This window comes from Mytilus edulis, chromosome 4 (assembly GCF_963676685.1).
Source record: "Mytilus edulis chromosome 4, xbMytEdul2.2, whole genome shotgun sequence".
In the NCBI taxonomy this organism is placed as follows: domain Eukaryota; kingdom Metazoa; phylum Mollusca; class Bivalvia; order Mytilida; family Mytilidae; genus Mytilus; species Mytilus edulis.
In genome coordinates this window covers 18,046,077-18,070,206 of record NC_092347.1, presented here as the reverse complement: position 1 = coordinate 18,070,206, position 24,130 = coordinate 18,046,077, and the positions used below count along the sequence as shown (strand labels likewise).

Genomic DNA, 24,130 nt, shown 5'->3' with positions numbered 1-24,130 from the left:
TCTTATTACATGACTATTAATTTCTTGATTTTTGAAAATATAATTACTAATACAAAAAATAAAATAAAATATATATAAATTTATTTGCAAAAAGATGCTAAACACAATTGGTTGTTTTTTGTGTTAAAAGTTAGGTTTGTCTTTAATTAAGACTAAAGAGTGGTACACTGTGGCAAATATTTTGACCCAAAGATTGTTTTTATGTTTTATAAATGGGTACTGGGTGCGGATTAGAAGTACACATTTTCGATAACTCATTACTTGCCTGTAATTCTACACAACATACTCGCTTGCAATTTGAGGGAAGATGGACACTTAGCGTTGTTGGCAACGAAATAAAAGGTTATTTACAATGTGTTTATAAAAAAAAAGAACTGTAAAACCTTACATTTATCTACCAATTGAAAATTACTGGTTCCATACTGTGATCTCTATTGCTAGTGCTAAACACGATATTGACGATATAACATACCTGCCAACTTTTCAAAATGCCCATGGGGGTTTTGCGTGCAAGATGGCTGTCATAGTCCTCAAAAACCTTCAAGGGGGCCTGCAAATACATTTTAATGCTGTTTTTTGGCTTCTTCATACTTTTATAAGACTAAAGTCATTGTAAAATTAATTGTTTTGTTTAAATTGTGGACAAAATTGCTCTTTCAAAATTTCAATTTGGGAGCCTCCATGGGGGAAATCCCCCGCAAATAGTGACAGTTGGCAGGTATGATATAAATGGTTATTTTCTGCAACTTCTCAGGAGCTGCATGTGCCTAGCTGTAGGTGTAAAACGAAAAATTAGAATATCTGTCTTTCTGGTGTTCAAACTACAGTGCATAAAATAATACATACATTGTTAAAAGACTAACAATACACCTTATCGCTAATCCCGGCTGACCCTGCCACTTGAACTTTTGACGTCAACAACAATCACTTTTCCATTGTGGAGTCAGATATTTTGTTTTATGACGTCAAAATTTTACGGGAACCTGTGTAATATCCAGTAATGGCCGACAAATAGTGATAAGGTATATGTAAGTGAATAAAATCAAGGATTTGTGTATAAGTGCTATACAAATCCTCGATAAACTTAAAGACATTGTTATACACCTTATCACTATTTTTCCGCTATTACTGGACATCAAAAAGGTTCCCGTAAATTTTTGACGTCATAATACTAAATATCTGAAGCCAGAATGAAAAAGTGATTGTTGTATGATGTCTAAATTAAGTTCAAGTTTGGCAGATTCTTGGGTCAAGCAGGACAGATTTCCTAATAGTGATAAGGAGTATTGTTTTTATGGTCTAAGAAATTAAAAATTTGCAAGTCTAAGACGTGAATATAAAGTATATACATGATACTATCTTAAGAATACTCTGGAGTTCATTAAATATACAACCATTATGATCATATCCAAATAAACAAAATGAATTCCAAACAGCAAAGAATTATACACTATATATGTATCATGTATATTCAAAAATATTCTTATTTCAAAAACAAAATACAAATGTAACTTCAATTAGAAAATTCTCTTCAAAATTGATTTATTTCTGTGCCTTAAAAAAATGTGTTCTTATAAGTTTCTATCTCTTTACAACTGGAACATTTGTTGCATGTAGTTTCAGAAAACCTTCTTCAAACCTTTGATGTGAAATAGGAGAAACATGTACCTGATTGATAAAAAGGAATTTTTTCATTCTGCTTTAAAATAAAACATAATACACTGTATTGCTTCCTTTATTAATTATATATATATATAAGAACCTTTTCAGGTTAATAATTCAATCTAGCTCCAAACACTTTCAACCATAAGCATGATAAGTCGATTGACCCAAGTAGTTATAGCCAATAATAATGAATAAATAAATTCGGTGTATTTACTGTCTACTGATTGGTTAAAAGTATTACTATTATTTTCAATGTTGTCAATTTTTATGGCGACACTCCCACTCTGACGTTGTGTATTCATACGCCCACACATGTGTGCGTTGTTATTGTTAATATAAATAATAAAAAAAAATCTTTGAGCCTTATTTTTGATAGAAATCTATTTATAATGAATGGCAATAATTTATTTTGAATTTATTGAACCATAAAACTAATTTTTGACTCTTCACATTTTACATAATCCGCTTCACAGATTATTCAATGTGAAGAGTTAAAAATTAATTTTATGGTTCAATGAATTCAAAATGAATAATAGCCATTCATTAGATAATTACTATAAAAGTTTGATAGTTTTATAGGAATGTTAACTTTGTTATAGGTTACACAGCAAATTATTAACACAAATTGCTATATTATATATATTATATTGAAGAAAAGACATTTTTCGGGCATGACATGCCACCTGAGGCTATGTTACATTGTATATGTATTACAATAATCTGATGCAAGTCTGAATAATCTGTATATGTTTCATTTCTTTCAATTTTATGAATACTTATTAAAGTAATATTTTATTTGATAAATATTTTTATTATATTAAAGTGCCATGGCTTTGGTACTAGATCCCAAAGTAGCTGCCATTATGGCTAAGGTAGAAGAAGAAGAAATGGAAGAAGCAGCAAGAAAAAAAGCAAAGCCAAAAGTTAAACCCCCAACAAATATAGAGGAGTTCTTGGCAGCAGAGAAATTAGTGAGTCATTCAATGATATATTCAGGGGTGCGATAGCAATAGTGGACAATAAAAATACCATGCTACTCTCGAATTGATATGGTTTTGTTTTTTTTAGCAATAAATTGTGCAATTTATCTTATACATTCTGTTCTCAGCATAATGAATCCCTCTTAAAAATCCTGAAATGTACCAGGTTATCGGTATATATATGAATTTAAGTGTATTGATGATAATTTGAGGTGGACTACATGAGATATAACAGTTATAGCACGTAAGACAAACTTATGAATGTATAATCATTTTAATGGTAGGAAAGTTTCAAAATAAAGTTTGAACAGATTTCAAGCTTCAAAAGATGAGATAGGCATCCTTATGTCAAAAGATTGTACGATTGTCAACATCTGAACGAGACAACTATCCATCAAAGTCGAAGCAATTAAAGGCCCATGTATTGCCTTCAACAATGAGCAAAACCCATACTGTATAGTCATCTATAAAAGGAAAGATGATATAGCTGCCACAATTTAAACAGCCTCAAATATGAAAAAAATCTATTGAATGCTAACAAATGGTTGGTTAATTTTCATGTGACATATATAACTGTGTAATCTGTTATGTTGTGCCTTACATTGATATTTGTACAGCTGACCTTTCCTCAAAACATGTGCCTTACATTGATATTTGTACAGCTGACCTTTCCTCAAAACATGTGCCTTACATTGATATTTGTACAGCTGACCTTTCCTCAAAACATGTGCCTTACATTGATATTTAATTTTTTGTACAGCTGACCTTTCCTCAAAACATGTGCCTTACATTGATATTTGTACAGCTGACCTTTTCTCAAAACATGTGCCTTACATTGATATTTGTACAGCTGACCTTTTCTCAAAACATGTGCCTTACATTGATATTTGTACAGCTGACCTTTTCTCAAAACATGTGCCTTACATTGATATTTGTACAGCTGACCTTTCCTCAAAACATGTGCCTAACATTGATATTTGTACAGCTGACCTTTCCTCAAAACATGTGCCTTACATTGATATTTGTACAGCTGACCTTTCCTCAAAACATGTGCCTTACATTGATATTTGTACAGCTGACCTTTTCTCAAAACATGTGCCTTACATTGATATTTGTACAGCTGACCTTTTCTCAAAACATGTGCCTTACATTGATATTTGTACAGCTGACCTTTCCTCAAAACATGTGCCTTACATTGATATTTGTACAGCTGACCTTTTCTCAAAACATGTGCCTTAGATGTTTAAAAATATTTTTTAGAGCTGCAGTTTCAAATAAAAATAGTTCACATTATAAAATGAACAATTGTTTAATGCCCATGTATCACATGACCAATGTTGTTTTTTGTTTAATTTTTTTATATTTTTGGAATCTTAATTTTCACAGTTGGAGTAAAACAAAAGTGAAAGTTTCCCTTTAATTCGATATGATCCTCTCAACACTTATTTTGATTTATATTTTAGGATGACTGGCCTTATCCTATGGCAACAGAAGGTCCGTTGGATCTTGAAAATGAAGCTCTTCTACTTGGCTCACAAGATGATATAGCTGCCATTATTAGAGATTCAGCTCGTATCCTTGACAAAATTGTAGTCCATATTAACAATTTTTTTTCTTCTTATTTTGAAGAAATTTTTATCACTGCAAAAGGGGTTTGAAAAAGTATCAGAAAAAAAAGCAGATGTCAAACTGAAAGATAACAAATTTACAGTGTTATGCAAATGTCATTTGGTCACAACTTAACAAATCTTGTAAAAGAAATTAAATAGAAGGTTTCAGAGAATATTAATTTTAAATAGTATGAACCTTAACATCCTTGCAGCTATCGGGTTACACATGATGGAAGATTTAGAATCAGATCTTGAGGACCTAGAAAAGAAATTAAAATTCTATGCAGATCAGATTTTGGCTGAAGATGACCAGGAAACAAAGAAAGTAGAGAGATTACCTTTCTCTTCAGCTAGAAGTATGTATATTCTCAAAGCTTGCAGTCTGGTTTGAAGGCTCTGTATATAACTAGTATATTCTCAAAGCTTGTAGTCTGGTTTGAAGCTCTGTATATAACTAGTATCTTCTCAAATCTTACAGTCTGGTTTGAAGGCTCTGTATATAACTAGTATCTTCTCAAAGCTTACAGTCTGGTTTGAAGGCTCTGTATATAACTAGTATCTTCTCAAAGCTTACAGTCTGGTTTGAAGGCTCTGTATATAACTAGTATCTTCTCAAAGCTTGCAGTCTGGTTTGAAGGCTCTGTATATAACTAGTATCTTCTCAAAGCTTGCAGTCTGGTTTGAAGGCTCTGTATATAACTAGTATCTTCTCAAAGCTTGCAGTCTGGTTTGAAGGCTCTGTATATAACTAGTATCTTCTCAAAGCTTACAGTCTGGTTTGAAGGCTCTGTATATAACTAGTATCTTCTCAAAGCTTGCAGTCTGGTTTGAAGGCTCTGTATATAACTAGTATCTTCTCAAAGCTTGCAGTCTGGTTTGAAGGCTCTGTATATAACTAGTATATTCTCAAATCTTACAGTCTGGTTTGAAGGCTCTGTATATAACTAGTATCTTCTCAAAGCTTGCAGTCTGGTTTGAAGGCTCTGTATATAACTAGTATCTTCTCAAAGCTTGCAGTCTGGTTTGAAGGCTCTGTATATAACTAGTATCTTCTCAAAGCTTACAGTCTGGTTTGAAGGCTCTATATATAACTAATATCTTCTCAAAGCTTGCAGTCTGGTTTGAAGGCTCTGTATATAACTAGTATCTTCTCAAAGCTTACAGTCTGGTTTGAAGGCTCTGTATATAACTAGTATATTCTCAAAGCTTGCAGTCTGGTTTGAAGCTCTGTATATAACTAGTATATTCTCAAAGCTTACAGTCTGGTTTGAAGGCTCTGTATATAACTAGTATATTCTCAAAGCTTACAGTCTGGTTTGAAGCTCTGTATATAACTAGTATATTCTCAAATCTTACAGTCTGGTTTGAAGGCTCTGTATATAACTAGTATCTTCTCAAAGCTTGCAGTCTGGTTTGAAGGCTCTGTATATAACTAGTATTTTCTCAAAGCTTGCAGTCTGGTTTGAAGGCTCTGTATATAACTAGTATCTTCTCAAAGCTTACAGTCTGGTTTGAGGGCTTTGTATATAACTAGTATATTCTCAAATCTTACAGTCTGGTTTGAAGGCTCTGTATATAACTAGTATCTTCTCAAAGCTTACAGTCTGGTTTGAAGCTCTGTATATAACTAGTATATTCTCAAAGCTTGCAGTCTGGTTTGAAGGCTTTGTATATAACTAGTATATTCTCAAAGCTTGCAGTCTGGTTTGAAGCTCTATATATAACTAGTATATTCTCAAAGCTTGCAGTCTGGTTTGAAGGCTCTGTATATAACTAGTATCTTCTCAAAGCTTGCAGTCTGGTTTGAAGCTCTGTATATAACTAGTATATTCTCAAAGCTTGCAGTCTGGTTTGAAGGCTCTGTATATAACTAGTATCTTCTCAAAGCTTGCAGTCTGGTTTGAAGGCTCTGTATATAACTAGTATATTCTCAAAGCTTGCAGTCTGGTTTGAAGCTCTGTATATAACTAGTATATTCTCAAAGCTTACAGTCTGGTTTGAAGGCTCTGTATATGACTAGTATCTTCTCAAAGCTTACAGTCTGGTTTGAAGGCTCTGTATATAACTAGTATTTTCTCAAACTTGCAGTCTGGTTTGAAGGCTCTGTATATAACTAGTATCTTCTCAAAGCTTGCAGTCTGGTTTGAAGGCTCTGTATATAACTAGTATCTTCTCAAAGCTTGCAGTCTGGTTTGAAGGCTCTGTATGTAACTAGTATCTTCTCAAAGCTTACAGTCTGGTTTGAAGGCTTTGTATATAACTAGTATCTTCTCAAAGCTTGCAGTCTGGTTTGAAGGCTCTGTATATAACTAGTATCTTCTCAAATCTTACAGTCTGGTTTGAAGGCTCTGTATATAACTAGTATCTTCTCAAAGCTTACAGTCTGGTTTGAAGGCTCTGTATATAACTAGTATCTTCTCAAAGCTTGCAGTCTGGTTTGAAGGCTCTGTATATAACTAGTATATTCTCAAAGCTTGCAGTCTGGTTTGAAGGCTCTGTATAAAACTAGTATTTTCTCAAATCTTGCAGTCTGGTTTGAAGGCTCTGTATATAACTAGTATCTTCTCAAAGCTTGCAGTCTGGTTTGAAGGCTCTGTATATAACTAGTATCTTCTCAAAGCTTGCAGTCTGGTTTGAAGGCTCTATATGTAACTAGTATCTTCTCAAAGCTTACAGTCTGGTTTGAAGGCTTTGTATATAACTAGTATCTTCTCAAAGCTTGCAGTCTGGTTTGAAGGCTCTGTATATAACTAGTATCTTCTCAAATCTTACAGTCTGGTTTGAAGGCTCTGTATATAACTAGTATATTCTCAAAGCTTACAGTCTGGTTTGAAGGCTTTGTATATAACTAGTATCTTCTCAAAGCTTACAGTCTGGTTTGAAGCTCTGTATATAACTAGTATATTCTCAAAGCTTGCAGTCTGGTTTGAAGGCTCTGTATATAACTAGTATCTTCTCAAAGCTTGCAGTCTGGTTTGAAGCTCTGTATATAACTAGTATATTCTCAAAGCTTGCAGTCTGGTTTGAAGGCTCTGTATATAACTAGTATCTTCTCAAAGCTTGCAGTCTGGTTTGAAGCTCTGTATATAACTAGTATATTCTCAAAGCTTGCAGTCTGGTTTGAAGGCTCTGTATATAACTAGTATCTTCTCAAAGCTTGCAGTCTTATTGAAGGCTCTGTATATAACTAGTATCTTCTCAAAGCTTGCAGTCTGGTTTGAAGGCTCTGTATGTAACTAGTATCTTCTCAAAGCTTACAGTCTGGTTTGAAGGCTCTGTATATAACTAGTATCTTCTCAAAGCTTACAGTCTGGTTTGAAGGCTCTGTATATAACTAGTATCTTCTCAAATCTTACAGTCTGGTTTGAAGGCTCTGTAAATAACTAGTATCTTCTCAAAGCTTGCAGTCTTATTGAAGGCTCTGTATATAGCTAGTATATTCTCAAAGCTTGCAGTCTGGTTTGAAGGCTCTGTATATAACTAGTATCTTCTCAAAGCTTGCAGTCTGGTTTGAAGGCTCTGTATATAACTAGTATCTTCTCAAAGCTTACAGTCTGGTTTGAAGGCTCTGTATATAACTAGTATCTTCTGTTAGTATCAATTAATAGAGAATCATCAGTCAGATGTTAGGGTTTGTCTCATTACATGCACTTGGAGAAAATACTTAGAGTATATTCTCAAAGCTTGCAGTCTGGTTTGAAGGCTCTGTATATAACTAGTATCTTCTCAAAGCTTACAGTCTGGTTTGAAGCTCTGTATATAACTTGTATCTTCTCAAATCTTGCAGTCTGGTTTGAAGGCTCTGTATATAACTAGTATCTTCTCAAAGCTTACAGTCTGGTTTGAAGCTCTGTATATAACTAGTATATTCTCAAAGCTTGCAGTCTGGTTTGAAGGCTCTGTACTGCATAACTAGTATCTTCTCAAAGCTTGCAGTCTGGTTTGAAGGCTCTGTATATAACTAGTATCTTCTCAAATCTTACAGTCTGGTTTGAAGGTTCTGTATATAACTTGTATCTTCTCAAATCTTGCAGTCTGGTTTGAAGGCTCTGTATATAACTAGTATCTTCTCAAATCTTACAGTCTGGTTTGAAGGCTCTGTATATAACTAGTATCTTCTCAAATCTTGCAGTCTGGTTTGAAGGCTCTTTATATAACTAGTATCTTCTGTTAGTATTAATTAATAGAGAAGCATCAGTGAGATGTTAGGGTTTGTCTCATTACATGCACTTCGAGAAAATACTTAGAGTTAAGAATCGGTGTTAACTGTTAACTTGGTTTCTCCTGATCATTTACTTGCTATCTAGTGGTATCAAAGCTAAGTGAAAGGATGATATATTATGATTATTGTAATCATATGTTTATATTTTGAAACATATCCTTGCCATCCAATTTTTATGGTATTGTTTCTCATAGGAATTTTATTTCAGAAAGTATTAAGGTAACACCAAGTGTTTATTATATCATGATGTTAGAACTTTTCTTTCTTTTTTGTTATTATTATAAATCACCTTAATAAATACAGCCTTCAACAGTGAGAAAAAGACTGTACAATATAGTAAGATATAAATGACCTATTCATCACAAAATAATTCATGAATAATGTGATTTTTTCAGATTTATGACACTATGGATTGGTATTATATTTTAAATTATTTCAAATAAATTTCAGCTTTTATGACAGAAATGACAGACTCAGATGCTGTGAAAACACATCATAGTGCAAAAGTACCAAAGAGTCTCGTAAGTTTTTCATTATAATTGTTTGCATGTTGCATGCTCTTAATTTTCTGAATTTCTTTAGCTTTCAAGGCACTTACATCATTTTACAAAAAAGTAGAAAGAAATGTTGGTTCGGGCATATTGATTTTATTAATTTAAAACTCGTTTAGTAGATACCTTCAAGTTTTAAGTTTACTCTTTGTTATGATAATTTTTTCATAAATTACAAATAAAAGTGTCTAATTTTATTTGCTGTCTCATATAATGAAGTTTACAATTTAGGTTTATAAGGGTAAAGTTTTTCTTTTTTTTTTTAATTTACTGAAAAAAGGTTATTTTTCCATTCTTATTCCTAACATTTTGATTTATTTTAACAATGGAACTTTATACACTGCAATAATTATAGATGTTATTTAGCACTTTCCTTATAAAACATGTATTAGAAAATAATCTAGATTCTTTATTTGGGTATAAAGATACACTTCTCCGGAATTGAGCTTTCAGCACACTGTATTAAATCTAGATATGTTTAAACATTGCACAATATAAGGTATCATAGTAGTTGCACTAATTTATTTCATTCTGATGTTTCTAAAAGAAGTTGCATGATTTTTAGCTTACATGGCCTAAAAGGCCAAGTGAGCTTTTCTCATCACTAGGCGTCCGTCATTGTTAACTTTTACAAAAATCTTCTCCTCTGAAACTACAGGGCCAAATTTAACCAAACTTGGCCACAATCATCATTGGGGTATCTTGTTTAAAAAATGTGTCCGGTGACCCAGCCAATCAACCAAGATGGCCACCATGGCTAAAAATAGAACATAGGGGTAAAACAGTGTTCTCCCCAGAAATTTTGGATAGCATCAAATTTGGCGTAAAAAATAAATTGTATTTTTTTCAATGTAATTTGTCGCGTCGTGGTAATGCCCTATTTCCTTTACCGTAAAATACAGATGTTGGCTTATAACTCTGAAACTAAAGCAATTAGAACAAATCTGGCATGGGTTTAAATTGTTTATCAAGTCAAGATCTATCTACCCTGAAATTTTCTGACGAATCAGACAACCGGTTGTTGGGTTGCTGCCCCTGAATTGGCAATTTTAAGGAAATTTTTTGGTTATTATCTTGAATATTATTATAGACAGAGATAAACTATAAACAGCAATAATGTTCAGTAAAGTAAGATCTACAAATAAGTCAACATGACCAAAATGGTCAGTTGACCCTTTAATGAGTTATTGCCCTTTATAGTCATTTTTTACCAATTTTTCATATTTTGTTTAATATGCCCATAGACCAAGGTGAGCAACACAGGCTCTTAAGAGCCTCTAGTTTAGAATAGCATGTATTTTTTGTACTAATTTTATTTAATGTTTATATGAAAATGTACAGGACTCAAAAAGTGGGGTGAGTATTAAAGATTGTAAATGTGTTCCTCTAAAAAAGATGAATTATCTCCCTTGTTCATAACCTTAAAACATCGTGCATTGCTAATTATACACTTTTGATTTAATAAAAGAATTGAATTGAAAATGGTTGTGTCATTGTTTTGAAATCAAAGCACTTTAAAAGGATCACTTTGATTATGAGATTCTCAAATCAAAGGTGTTTTGAAAAAAGTTCTACTTTAGAATACACGTACAACAGCAAAACATTAGAAACATAAAGTTCAATTACAAACATTTTGTAAGCAAAAAATCAAAAAAGCATAAATGACAAGAATTTATGAGATATAGCTATAATTTGATGTGTACTTCTAATAATTTCTTTTCATCTTGATTTCGACAAATATATAACTTTGGAGGACAAAATACATATAAGAAATAAAGTGTATGCCTCACTAAATGATTTATTGTCAAATCTACATGTATCATTATCATACAAAACTTTACATCTCATTTAAGTAAATGTGAAAAATTCTTTTATTTATGTTGAATATGTCCATAACTACAATTGTATAGATGCTAGTGTCAGAAAATGGACTTGTGTACAATGTATATAGTTGGCTAAAAGTGTGCTGATAGATACAGAAATAAATAATTATCAAACAGTAAATAATATATGCTGATAACTTAAGATATTTCATGTTTCTAGTTTTAATTGTTGAGCCTGCAATATTCTCTTGTGGAAGCGAGATATAGTGATCCAGCATTCTGTTTTGCCACGAGCATCAACTTTAAGGTCTAGTCTGCTGTTAAATATTTATTTAGACATCAATAATTTTGTTAAAATTTTATGGAATTTTATGAAACTTGGAACAGAACCTTCTTCAGGTTAAAAAAAAAGGATCTAGAGAAAAAATGTTTGGTTTTGTTTTCTTTTTACCATATTTTACTGATTTATTGACTAACATTTGGGTTCATCACACTTTAAATGACTTATACACTGAAAGCAGCAATTGCAGGCAATACATGGGGTTCAATGGAGCCCTCCACATATTTTGTCAATATAGAATTAATATATTAAGTTATCATGAATTTCAAAACAGTGTAGCTGTGGCCATTGATTGACACATTAAAATCATCCGTTGACTGGGACAATTTAGGTGAACGTTTGTATGTAACGACCAATGCTTACTATGTACTTTTTAAAGACACTTAAACTATGGGGTCACCAAAGGTTTTCAACACCTAAATAAAGTAATTCGAAAAATTAATCAGAAATAACACGATATTTTGATTTATATCAATTATATAAATCAAAACACAAAGGTTATTCCTGATTAATTTTTCGAATTATTTTATAATTAAAGGCGTTAAGAAACCTTTGGTGACCCCACCGTTTAAATGTCTATCGTAGGTACGTCGTGAACAGTGGTCGTTACAGACAAACGTTCACGTAAATTGTCCCAGTCAATGGATGATTTTAATGTGTCAATCAATGGCCACAGCTACACTGTTTCGAATTTCATTCTATATCTACAGACTTTTCTTAGTAAAATGGAGTCCGTAAGTTATCATTTCTATTGAGCTTTTGTTATTTCTATCATTTTGCTCAATTTTGTACACAATCAGCTTTCAGTCACACACTGAAACCATGAATGCCTATATATGTTATGTTAGAATAGACATTTTTTTTGTATTGAAATTAATTTTTGCATATAAATGTTTTACATAAAATTATTAATAAAAATATATTATATATCTGCGTTTTGATCAGTTTGATATTGTTGCCTTGTGATGTTGTAATATTAACTAATATGCTGCTCAGTTTGAATTTATATATATGCATTTTGCTTAAAGTTTCAAACACAAAAAATAAGCATATACCCACTTAAATCAGATACAAATGAGATATATAAAAAAACTTTGTGATAAGATTCTTCATAGTGCATCTTCCAGACTTTTAGTTTTAGGTTCTGATAATTGTGAAGATTTTGAGGTGTTCATTTTTCTTGGAAAAAATTACTTGAATTTAAAAAGAGATCATGCAAAAAAATCTTAAAACAGTTATGAAAATCTGTTAATTGAGATTACACCGAGATTACACTGCAGTGTGATTGAAAGATGAGAAAATGTAATATTAAATATAATGGTCTTTGGAAAGTTGTTGTCTCTTCATCATATTCCCCTTTTCCATTCACTATTCTATACCTCTGTTTAAATTTTAATTGATATGGACTTCATATTTTTTGCTTTTAGTTTGAGGTATAAAAAGTGATTCTAAAAGTATTTGTTTCACAAAAGTCTCATGTATAAAATACTTTCTCATGATTTAAAGTACAATTCAAAATTAAGTTATCTCCCTTTCATCACCTTTAGATTGTTTTTTTTTTTTATGCTGGACCTCAAATTTTACAAAATCAACAAATTGATCACAGTGCTGCTTTGAATGAGAAATGCATTTTGTATTTATTATATTTACATAAAAATGAAAATAATTTTACAAGCATGTGATGTATAAATTTGTTTTGCTACACCTTACCTAATTAAATATTGTATTTTTTTTGGTAAAATAATTTCACTTGCTAGTACATATGAACTGATTCCTTTGCATATTTGAGATATTCACAGTGTCTGTCATCAATAGACAAAGTGGAAAGGGATTAATATAAGTTGCAAAACTTGTTTCCCAATCCACTATAGATTAATATGTTTAAACTAAAATAATAGACCATTTTCAACAAATCGAGTGGACAGCAGAAATTAAAATATTAATATTTTACATATTTCTTTGTAAGATTATTGTTATTATTTAGGCTTCATCTGAAGATGTCTGAGTAATCAGGCAATGCTTTTATTTCATGTTTTCACATTTCTTTGTTTAAATGATTTATTTCAGAGCACTTTAATTTTCAATGTGATTTCTTACAGCCACAGTAGTACAAAAATTTATCTGTCAGAAATGTTTTCTATTGTATGCTGAATTAAGTCTTCCAACAAAATTTATCTTTCTTGAATAGTGCAATCTTTAAAGCTCAGTAAAATAAAACAATATGAATAATGAGGTTTTTTTTTCTCATTTAATTATAGGACTTTGCTGAGTCGATGCTAGAGACTAGGAAGAGAACTATAGAGTTTTGTCAGTTTCCAGGTTTCCGTCACGGTGAACTGGTAGAACTTCCAGCACAGATTGAATCACTACCGATACTTCATAAAATTACCAAAGCTCAAGATTTTAATGTAAGTACTAACAAGAAAGTACAACCAATACATGTACCACATAAAATTACCAAAGCTCAAGATTTTAATGTACAATGTAAGTGATATCAGAAAAATACAACAAATTTTATATATTACATAAAATGACTTCAGATGTTCCCTTTTACTAAAGTTGTCGTAAGGCAGAAGATTCCTAAAAGATATCAAGCAAAACAGTGATTTTTTGTTAAGTCATATGATATTCTAACTTGTCTCAAATAATTTCATTTTTTAAGAGCAAGACAGCATTTTTTATCTTAAATTTTCATGATATGAATGTTTGGTAAAATTCAATGAAATGGCTACCAAATATCACAAATTCAACTGTTTTGTTGTCTAAATGATTAAATTTACATCCCAAAAGTTAGCCAACTCCTGCAACAAACATCCATTTTTGACTTGCAAGACTCAGGGCTAATAGGTGTAGCTAGCTGTAGTATTTACCCTTGGTTTATTAGTATACTATGGATATATGTTAATCTTATTTCAGCCTGGTTTTAAGAAATTCTGGAAGAAGTTATTTCTATCTGAAGCATCTGTAGCAGTACTACAAGATACATTCTGGTGGATATTTCTGAATAAATTTGATGAGGTAAGATTATGTGGATATTTCTAAATTTGATGAGGTAAGATTATGTGGATATTTCTGAATAAATTTGATGAGGTAAGATTATGTGGATGCATGTGGTTCTTGTTTAAAAATAAAAATAGTTTGATATTTGATTTAGTGTTGATTAATGCATTTTTTCTCCATTCTATACAATTTTCAAATGATAAGTTTTGTTGGAAGAATTGTCATTTTGTCAGAAGTAAATGTCTAAGTAAAGTTGACATATATGTTCCCATTTTTTAAGCAAAGGGATTCTCTATTCACTATTACTGTAATGGTTATTCCTGTTTGAAATATTTCACACAGAATGAACACTGAATATAGTATGTTTGTCTACTTTCTATATAGAACCTATGATTATGGGTAGATTCCTACTAGTTGCTAGGTGGAATCCTTCTTCTCATTTCATACAAGACTGATCATATAACAGATATATCTCTAATTCTTAACTGGTTGGTTCTCAATTCTAAATTGGTTAAAAGTCAATTCTGACATCGCATTGTTATAACACCAAAAAAAAAGTGACTACCGTATTTGGGCATGTATAGTCCGCACTTTTTTCCCTTAAATATGTAGTTTGTATAAGGGGTGTGGACTATACACAACTATAGACGGTTTTCGAAATATATAAAAAAAAAAAAATTTTAAATTTCGTTTTTTCTGCATTAATAATGTATATTGAAAAAGTTTATTATATTCATTTAATTCTTATTCTTTTATAACTTTTCTCTTCAAAATTCAGTATTCAAAGTAAAGGTGTGACATCCTGCATAGGTAATCAAGAGGGGTAATTAAGGATTAAGTATGGGTGTGTAGCAATTAAATAATAATGTCAAGTTTTGACAGGTGTTAAATATTATAACCCCAGTCAATAAAACAACATGATCAATGAAAAGATTATAGAATAAAATTATATAAGATTAAATAGTTTTAAAATTTTGATTGCTGCTAATTAATTTAGATGTTTGATCTCTTTTTTTTCTTTTGTTCCATAATATTCAAATTATTTCTGTAATATTATATATCAGCTTGGACATACTTAGACAAATGTTGATTTTAAAAGGGATCTTATGATTAATAAATACTTTTATAAAATTATTAATAACCTGATGAAAAGCTCTACCACTTCATTTTTTTTCATAAAATAAATAAAACATAATTATTTTTTTTATAATATACATGGATTTTTACAGTCAACTAGACTTTTACAGTAAAAAAAAAAAAAAAAATCTTTTTTTTTACAATTTTTTTTTTCTCGATTTTAAGGGGATGGAAAGGGGGTGCGGACTATACATAAATGCGTACTATACACGGCCGAATACGGTATATCTTATGACAAATTTAATATTTTTAAAACATTGTATTTTTGCTTGAAGTTAGTATTTGTAACTAATATATAAACTTTGTTTTCAGGGTAGAAACACAACAGAAAACAAATCTTTGTTGTATGACAGAATAGCTGATAGTTATGTAGCATTGTTTACAAGTATACACAATGATGTCAAGGACAAATTTTTAGGGGTAAGGATATAGATATAGGCATTGTCTATTTTTTTATGAAATCAATTCTTAGTATATTTCCTTATATCTTATTTTGATTGATATAAGGATTGAAAAGTTTGACTAACAACGTCTTTCAGAAATGTATCTTTTTTTCAAAAGCAATTTTCTACATCATTTGAAATTGAGATAAATATCAAATAACTTTACAAAAGTAAGAGATAAGGATGAAATGATTTTTGCTTTTTATGTATTATGTATCAGGGACATCGACATATACATTGTCTGACTTGAAGATGGTCTGAGTTGCCAATACATTGTTCCAATGTTCATTCTTCAGTAAATGTTTGAATTTCAATGAGAAATGTTCTGTTATCGCATGTGCCCTGATCAATTCTAACAGAATTCTTCATTCCATTCTAACTAGAATAATGTTCCAATGTAACATTGCAATATATAACACATTGTTAGTAGTCTATGTCAGTTTTTAAATGTGGATATATATTTATGAGAACCTTTTAGTCATTCATATCAATAAGTTGCTGCTCTTAATTGTTTGATTTAAAATCTAAATATTTCATACAAATTTTCAGGTTAATGTGAATACTTACTTACTGCCCTTGTACGCCATTGGCGTGTAGGGCAGTAACGAAGAAAAAAAATGTGAATTATTGATAAACATTAAGTTTTTCAGATTTTGACTTTTATATAAACCCATTTTGTGAAGTGCATAGCCAACTTTAAGATTAAGATTTTATTTTATTTTAGGTATACCCAAACTGTTTAGCACAAGCTGTATATCTGATATACCGCCAGGCTTTTCCAGAGTCAAGTAACAAACTGGCAGACGAATTCAAACAGGAATTATGTAATACTGTATTTGAGTGGATAACAGGTATACTTTTCACTTTTTAAAAGATTATTGCAATTCAAATTTACCAATTTTCATGATTTGGGTGTTATAGGATAACTAAGAATTTAATTGTATGTCATGTATTGATGTTCAAACTTCAGCAAAACCATGAAATCAATGTATCCATGGAAAAACACAATTTCGCTCATTTTACAAAATTTGGACCAATGAAATTAAATGAGTTGCTTCTGTTTCAATATATGTTTTTTTGTGTATTTTTTTGTAGGAATAAAAGCACCAGGTCAGATTTTTAATAAATGGGATGTGAAAAAGATGGAAACAGATTCTGCCAAGGGCAAGAAGGCAGATAAACAGGTGTCTGAGACAACACAGAAAATTATGCAAGCTGCTGCCCTAAATAAAGAAGGTAGGTATTTTTAAACAGTTTCTTCTAAAAGTAACAGTAGTAGTGTGAGAATTGTAGATGCAGTTTGGAAAAAAAATTATTGTCTTTTATTTTGATGAAGATTTTGTACAAGTTAGAAGTTAGCTTTCTGTGAAAAGGAAATATCTGGGAGGATTATTGGCTGACATATATTTCTCTAAACAGTTGCAACATGCCAATTAGATTGGATAATATTTTTGTTTGCATTTTCATTTCTTATATTAGATATGCTAGTGTTATTGAAAGTTGTACTCTTTAGCACATGTTACTCTCAGACCAGTGAAAGAAATAGCAATAATTTAGTGCCATAGCTTTTTCAGTTTTTCAGCTTTAAAAATTCTAACAGTTAAAAACATGTTATTAATATTCAAATGAAAAACTTATAGTACAGATAAAAAAAAGCATGTGTCTTTTTGTTTATATATGCATAAGGCAGAGATATATTGTATATTTTATTTTCTATATTTTCACAATTACAGGAAATCTATCAGGTATAATTGTTGATGTTTGAAGCCTGTGTTCCACAGAATATGTTCAGTGTTTTCATATCACATTATCATCCCATTGTCAATATTGTCTCATCATGGAAGTATTGTATTTTCTTTCATGGTCTAATTAATATCCTGCATGAACATCAACACTATGCTTTATTATGTACAGCAGGGGCATCATAAAGCACCCATTTGTTTGCTTGAATCCAAACCTTCATACCTTCATTCATTGTTTTATCTTCATTCAACATGTTAACTATTTAAACCATCCCACTTTTAACTTGCAGTTTTATGTATATTAATGCATGCAGTTATAACTTTTTATATGTTTTAATGTTGTCGTTCATGTAAACAGACTTGTAAGTTACAGTAAGGAGAGACAAAGTTTTTGAAGGCATAACAAAGATTATATATGAAACCCCACCCTCTAACTCATGATTATATGCATTTAAATATCACACTATTAAATAAAGGCTAACAAAACAGTTAAACTTGCCAGATAAATATAAATTTATTGGACATTTTTCGACTGGACCTAGCATGAAATGTACATCCTACATGGATTTGCCACTGCAAGTTTCATGCTATTAAGAAACAACTAATTGTCAGAGTTAACTTATGCTGACAGAGCAGGAGAACACAGCATTCTGACTGGGGAAGCAGCAAAACCAAAATCATAGTCTTTGGTTATACAGGCCGTTGCATCAAAACAACATTCAAAAATCCTTATGTGTTGTTAAATAGCCAGTATGCTCCCATTAAGACATACTTCTATGTATATATTTATATGCTATGTATGTTGTTTCAATAATGTGTTGATATTTGTACACCTTACTACAAAAGAAGTTTCTTAAATTGTTCGAATTTGTAAAGTTGAAGGGATTCAATTTGAATTATCAGACAATTAACTGTTGCTTTTTTAAATAACAAAATGTAATGCCATAATATCCACAGAACATCTACATATTGTTTAATCATGTTATATATATAGCAAGGTATCAGGTATATAAAATGCTTACACAAGCTCAGAAAATATGTTATTATATTGCAATTGCATAAAAAATGAAATTTAACTGTTTTACTGACAACTCACATTCAACAGCTTATATACACAGCACAGCTTTTAACGTTACTCATGTTATGTAGCAAAATCTTAAAAAAAATATTCACTGGGATGCACAAAACAATTTTAAATCATTATACAGTAAATCATACCTTTTTAAAAATCTATCAACTTTAGCATTTCATATAATTCAGATTTTACTTGAATTTGTACTTGTATCAATTTTAAACTGTGTCTGTTCATCTTGTTGCAGTAAGTGCCAGTCTGGATATGGAATCCTTCCACAAAGTAATAGACAACCTTGGCTCAGGTGGACAAGGCAGTGTATCCTCTGCTAGACAGACCCCCCAAGGAGCCTCAAGGGAGATAACTAAGATGACAAACTTCAGTCTACCAACCAATGGTACAGTTACCTCACAACAAGGGATGTATAACACCTTCTCTAGGACAAGTCCTTCGAGACTTGCTACATGTGGATCAACAGTAAGACGGAAGTTTGCTCAGCAGGTAGATACAATGCTAGGCCAGTTTAGATTTTTACTATTATGTGTATATGCATGTATATGTACTTAACTTTATCATTTTAGACATTACAATTTTAAGATGTCATCAAATCTTCTTAGAAGTGTTGGATAATTGTTTTTTTTATATTCACCAGGCCCTCTCTTTTGTTGAAACAATTTGGTTGGCTACAAAGGAAATTATTAAAGCATAACTGGTGCAAGGCCTATATTAGGCTGTCAATGCCCCCCTTATGATATTTCTGGATCCGCCACCAATTCCTCTGTTAATCTGTACGATAAAATCCATCTGGATTTTATATGAATATCAAACAATGTGTTAGCAGGAACAGTAATTATTATAAAAGCCTCTTTAAACCAAGAATCTTTCTAACAAGGATCCCAGGCGGATTCAAATGTTTAATATTTCAATCTTTGATGTATATTAAGGTAAATTCCAGAGTTACATGTACTAGGAAACTAGATAACAAACAGTCATATGTGTGATGACAAACTTTAATTGAGTATGATGGCTCTGGTCAAAGCAGTTCACCTTAATTAACCTGTAATTATGCTTTACTTACTGATATTTTACATCTCATTTTCACCAATCCTGAAACTGGATATTTTGATAAATATATTTGTAAGCATCAGCTGAAATTAAACAATTGACAACATTATTTTCACGCACTACTTAAAAAAATCAAAAATACCACAGTATGCAAAGGAATGAAACCAAATTTTACAGAATGATTTCCCACCATTTGGAGCTTCTGTTACCAGTTCTATAGATAACTTTTTCAACACAAAATTTCCTACAGTTTTCATTGAAATAAAATGAAACCTGGCTTTTCACATATGTATTTTTGTATTTCCATTCCATTTCTAGAGCAGATTGTTTTTTACAGTCTGCCATAGAAAAAAAATGGATGCCATTCTACATATAGGAGAAAAAAATGACAGCTAACTTTTAAGCCCAATTTCACCCCCAAACAGTATTTTTTCCATTGACATATCATGAAAGTAACTCCAATTTTATAAGCCTTAGCTTATGTATATGCATTCTATGAATACCTCTATACAGTTTAGACATTCAACAATATAATTGACATGTATGCTGACAATTTTCTGCAGATAGACGCCTATCTTAATGATACGAGTACAGAGGTATTTTAACATAAATATATAGTAGATATTTACATAACCAGGATATACAAATTATATTGTAGATTTCATTATACACCAAATATATCATTAGGATTCCTCCAATCATCCTTCTCTTATGGTAATGGCTTCCTGCATGAAGAGGTATTTCTCTTTACGTCTCACTGAACTAATTTTCCAAAAATTAAAACTCATGGTAACCAATAAGCCAAAAAAATTGGAAATTATGCATAGTTCTTATGCTTGTCTATAACTCTTCTGTAGTTTCATACTATTCTTTCGTCATGTTTTCTCACATCACTTTGTGGTTTTAATGAAATCTTTTTCTTTCACTTTGCTATTCCACTTTTGTAGCATTTCTTCTAAAACCAACACAATTTCCCCTGTATTCATATATGGATTTATTCTATCCTTTTCATTGCCATAGCTTTAAAATAGTACACTTAGTTTGCTATTTGATTTGCATAGCCACTTTAATCATTTTACTGCCTCAGTGGTCTTATAGGTTATTTGACTATAGTGCTGGAGGTTCAGTCTCTGAGTAGGCCAAAACAAAGTCTCTAAAATTGGTAGTTGTTGCATCTTTCCCAGGCACATGGCATTTAGGAATAGAAGCAAAGACTGGTCAGAGCAGAGTCAGAATTATTTGTGATAGTAAAGTGACAGACTTTCCTGTAGACTGTTACCTTGTAAAATAGTCTGTTAAAATCTGTTTGGTATTCTTGTACAAATCAGAGGTATATTCATATCTTATTAAAATATCAATGTCCTGAATATGCACATACGGTACTGTTTGTTGCTGGAACTATCAATCTATCATATCTCTTGTAAAATAAAAAATGTGTCAACTTTGAGCAAGAATCATTTCAATTTGTGATTTTTTTTATTTTATTCCCTATGACAATTCAGCCTTGATATAATATTATTGCAAGCCTTGATTATTTTTAATGTCTCCTTAATTTTGTTCACTTTCATTCTGGTACGTTGTCTGATTTAAAATATCTGCAATGTAATCACTTGTGGGTCCAAATATTTTTTATCATGGCCTTTAGCTGACTCTGAATTTTTAATAGGTTTAATAGTGCATTGAATTTCATCATATAATTGACACATTTGTTTTTTTATATTTGAGATATACATATAATTGAATTGAAAAAAGTAATTTTTTAGGAAATGGTAGTAGAACGTATTTGGTATTGAGGAGTGGTTGGTAATGTTTTGTTGCTTGCAAGAATTTCCTAGAAATTAGAACTGCTATGTTCAAAATGCATATTGTTTCAGTAGAAATGCTAGATATTATTCATTAAATTTGTAATGCATTCTGATCCTAAGTTGAATCAGATATCCTTGCCTTATTTTTCATGGATCAGTGACTTGGTAATCGGTTTTGTAACTTGTTTAACTTCTTATGAAGACGGGATCATAAGGTTCTTCATATTTAGATGTATAATCAAAATTTCATTTCAGTATGTATGAACATTTAAACTTAATCTAATTTCAAATCGATATTGTACATTTTATTTCGTTTATATGTCAGTTTTTAGAATTACTCTTGTTGTTCGACCACTGATCATTCTTACTCTTAATACCTCAAGGGTTGACTTGGATATAGAATTGAGGCCATCTGCGCAACTTCACTCAGCTGTAAATTCCATACTTATGGGTTGTCAGTTGTTACACATTAAAAAAAAAGCAGCTATGTCCTCGTAGTGAGGCTGTTTGAAAATGAGATCCTAAACACATATAAGGAGATTGTTATATTCTTATTCAGTGTCTTCTCCAATTCAACATGCCTGCTTTTTTATAGTTGCAGTTCATATTTTCCAATACCCAACATATTTGATTTATTTTTAATTTGTGCTAAGTATGCAGAATTATGCCTGAAATATTTGCCACTGGACATTTAGTAAAGCACAATCTACCAATCAATCATTGATGTTAGATGGACATGTTGTTGTATGAATCGTTTGGTACTGGCATGCTATGTGACATTTACTTATGATAAAGCAGATTGTTTTACAGACTTAATTATTGACATTGTAAATCATTCCTGAGCATACCTGCATCTTATTAGTCATTCCTGTGTGATAATGTTTTTGTAAAACAGCAAAGATGATATTCTTAGAAGGCAAATATTTTTTGTGGACAAGCATCATTAAAAAAAATTGAAGAACTTATTTGGTATTTGCTTGTATAATATTAATTAACTTCTTGGTAGCAATCTAATTAAAATTAAATCTCTGCACTTGCTAAATTTTTATTCTTGGTGGGTGTGTCCCGTCCAAGCATAATAAAATGAGCAGTGTGGATATTTAATTTTAATTAGATTGTCTTGGTGGTAAACCAATTTAAATAAGTCATCAAATCTAAGTTACCTTTCTCATGACAACAATCTTTTCCATTAATTCTTGTGTCTAAATGCCCTAAAGGAGTACATTGTACAAGGAATACCATACAGCTTGTAAGATATTGTAAGTTTGAAATGGTGGTGCACATGTTTAAAAACAGTTAAAAAAAAGAAGATTTTTTTCATAGTTTTGAAAAAGGCTTAAATTCTTATGTGTATAATATAGTTAGTATATTTATTTCATTATGATTATCCTCTAAATTTCTATTTTCAGTCTCATCAAATAGGACCTGGTCCAGAATATGAGAGAGTTATGTTTAATGTCCAGGGCAGAAGTCCTCTTATTTCACATTATTTACATATGAGACAGTTAAGAGATTTCCATCAGCCTGGCAAGAAAATCAGAAGAACAGAAATATCAGCCTTGCCATATCCTTTTATATATTTCTATTTACTAAAATTTTGCTTTGATTTTTTTTGTGAACTTTTTTTATATCATACTTCTTCATGGAGAAAGGTTTTTCTTAGGGTAGAGAGTGAACTTGATGAACTCATAAGCCTGTTTCAATGACGTTGCCTTGGTAATAAACAGATAATCAATGATCTTTCAAACTCTAGAGTGTTTCTAAGCTACTTTTCACCTCAGAGCTGTTGCCTTTCAGTGAGATTCCAGCAGAGAAACACCTCCTTGAATGAAAGTAAACCATTAATAATCTTTCAATATTTCAATTTTGTACAAAAGCTTACTGAAATGCACATGTATTGGTAAAATGGAAAAAGAATTTTTGTTATTTTCATTATATAATATATTTTGATAATCATAACCAAATACAGAATGAATGTCTCTCAATGAGCTAACTAACATTGAAAAGCCATTAGATAAGTCAGTATATAAATCTAGAGATATAGATGCAAAAGCTCTGTTATTACATAAAAATGTACCGAGTATAGAATTTAAAATTTAATTGATATTGCTTGCATTTAACTAATAAACATAAAAAAAATGTAGTAGATTTAGCAATGTACCTGTATTTTTTACATGTACATGCAGAATTGAAGTGCAACACATGTTATTTTTTAAATGCTTTTAGTATTCTTTAAAAAACTAATGAGATATCAATTTTGAAAAAAAAAATCCTGTCTTTTTTTTTTCACAAATACATATTTGTTAAATTTCTCTCATTATAGTGTCAAGACAAATCTGGTTTAAAAATAAAACAATAAAACTGTCAATTCCTTACCACAAACCAACACAAGAACTTCTAAAACTACAATAATGTGTGTTCTGGTGGTGTGTGAATTATATTCGAATGAAATAAAGCAGTCATTCAGAAGTTTTTTTAGGAACATTAAAGCTTTTAAGGCATTTGTAGTTAAAATAGCAATATCATCCCTAACAATAACATTACATGTATGTTTCATTTATAGATCAGCTGACAACAATCAAGAGGCATTCCAATGTGATATTATATTTATGTACAAAATACAACAGCTTTGACTGCACATGCTATACATGAAAATGTTGAAATAATGCACTGAA

General features: G+C 30.9%; 1 protein-coding gene across 13 annotated transcripts in view; it reads left to right on the top strand.

Moving 5' to 3' along the window:
* The first annotated feature begins 230 nt into the window (after positions 1-230).
* The window catches only part of LOC139519110 (protein FAM227B-like), a 36,336-nt gene continuing 12,436 nt past the window's right edge, over positions 231-24,130 (top strand). For 3 of the 13 annotated variants that reach the window (XM_071310924.1, XM_071310918.1, XM_071310917.1), the window contains exons 1-15: positions 231-342; positions 2,489-2,636; positions 4,109-4,217; positions 4,468-4,611; positions 8,928-8,998; positions 10,370-10,384; positions 11,902-11,925; positions 13,450-13,599; positions 14,108-14,209; positions 15,641-15,748; positions 16,496-16,622; positions 16,867-17,007; positions 18,833-19,086; positions 20,214-20,246; positions 22,865-23,019. In XM_071310924.1, coding sequence (XP_071167025.1) covers positions 2,493-2,636; positions 4,109-4,217; positions 4,468-4,611; positions 8,928-8,998; positions 10,370-10,384; positions 11,902-11,925; positions 13,450-13,599; positions 14,108-14,209; positions 15,641-15,748; positions 16,496-16,622; positions 16,867-17,007; positions 18,833-19,086; positions 20,214-20,246; positions 22,865-23,019 — 1,577 coding nt within the window. In that variant the 5' untranslated portion in view covers positions 231-342; positions 2,489-2,492. The remainder of the gene's footprint in view (positions 343-2,488; positions 2,637-4,108; positions 4,218-4,467; positions 4,612-8,927; positions 8,999-10,369; positions 10,385-11,901; positions 11,926-13,449; positions 13,600-14,107; positions 14,210-15,640; positions 15,749-16,495; positions 16,623-16,866; positions 17,008-18,832; positions 19,087-20,213; positions 20,247-22,864; positions 23,020-24,130) is intronic. The other 10 variants (XM_071310926.1, XM_071310921.1, XM_071310927.1 and 7 more) reach the window with 6 other exon arrangements.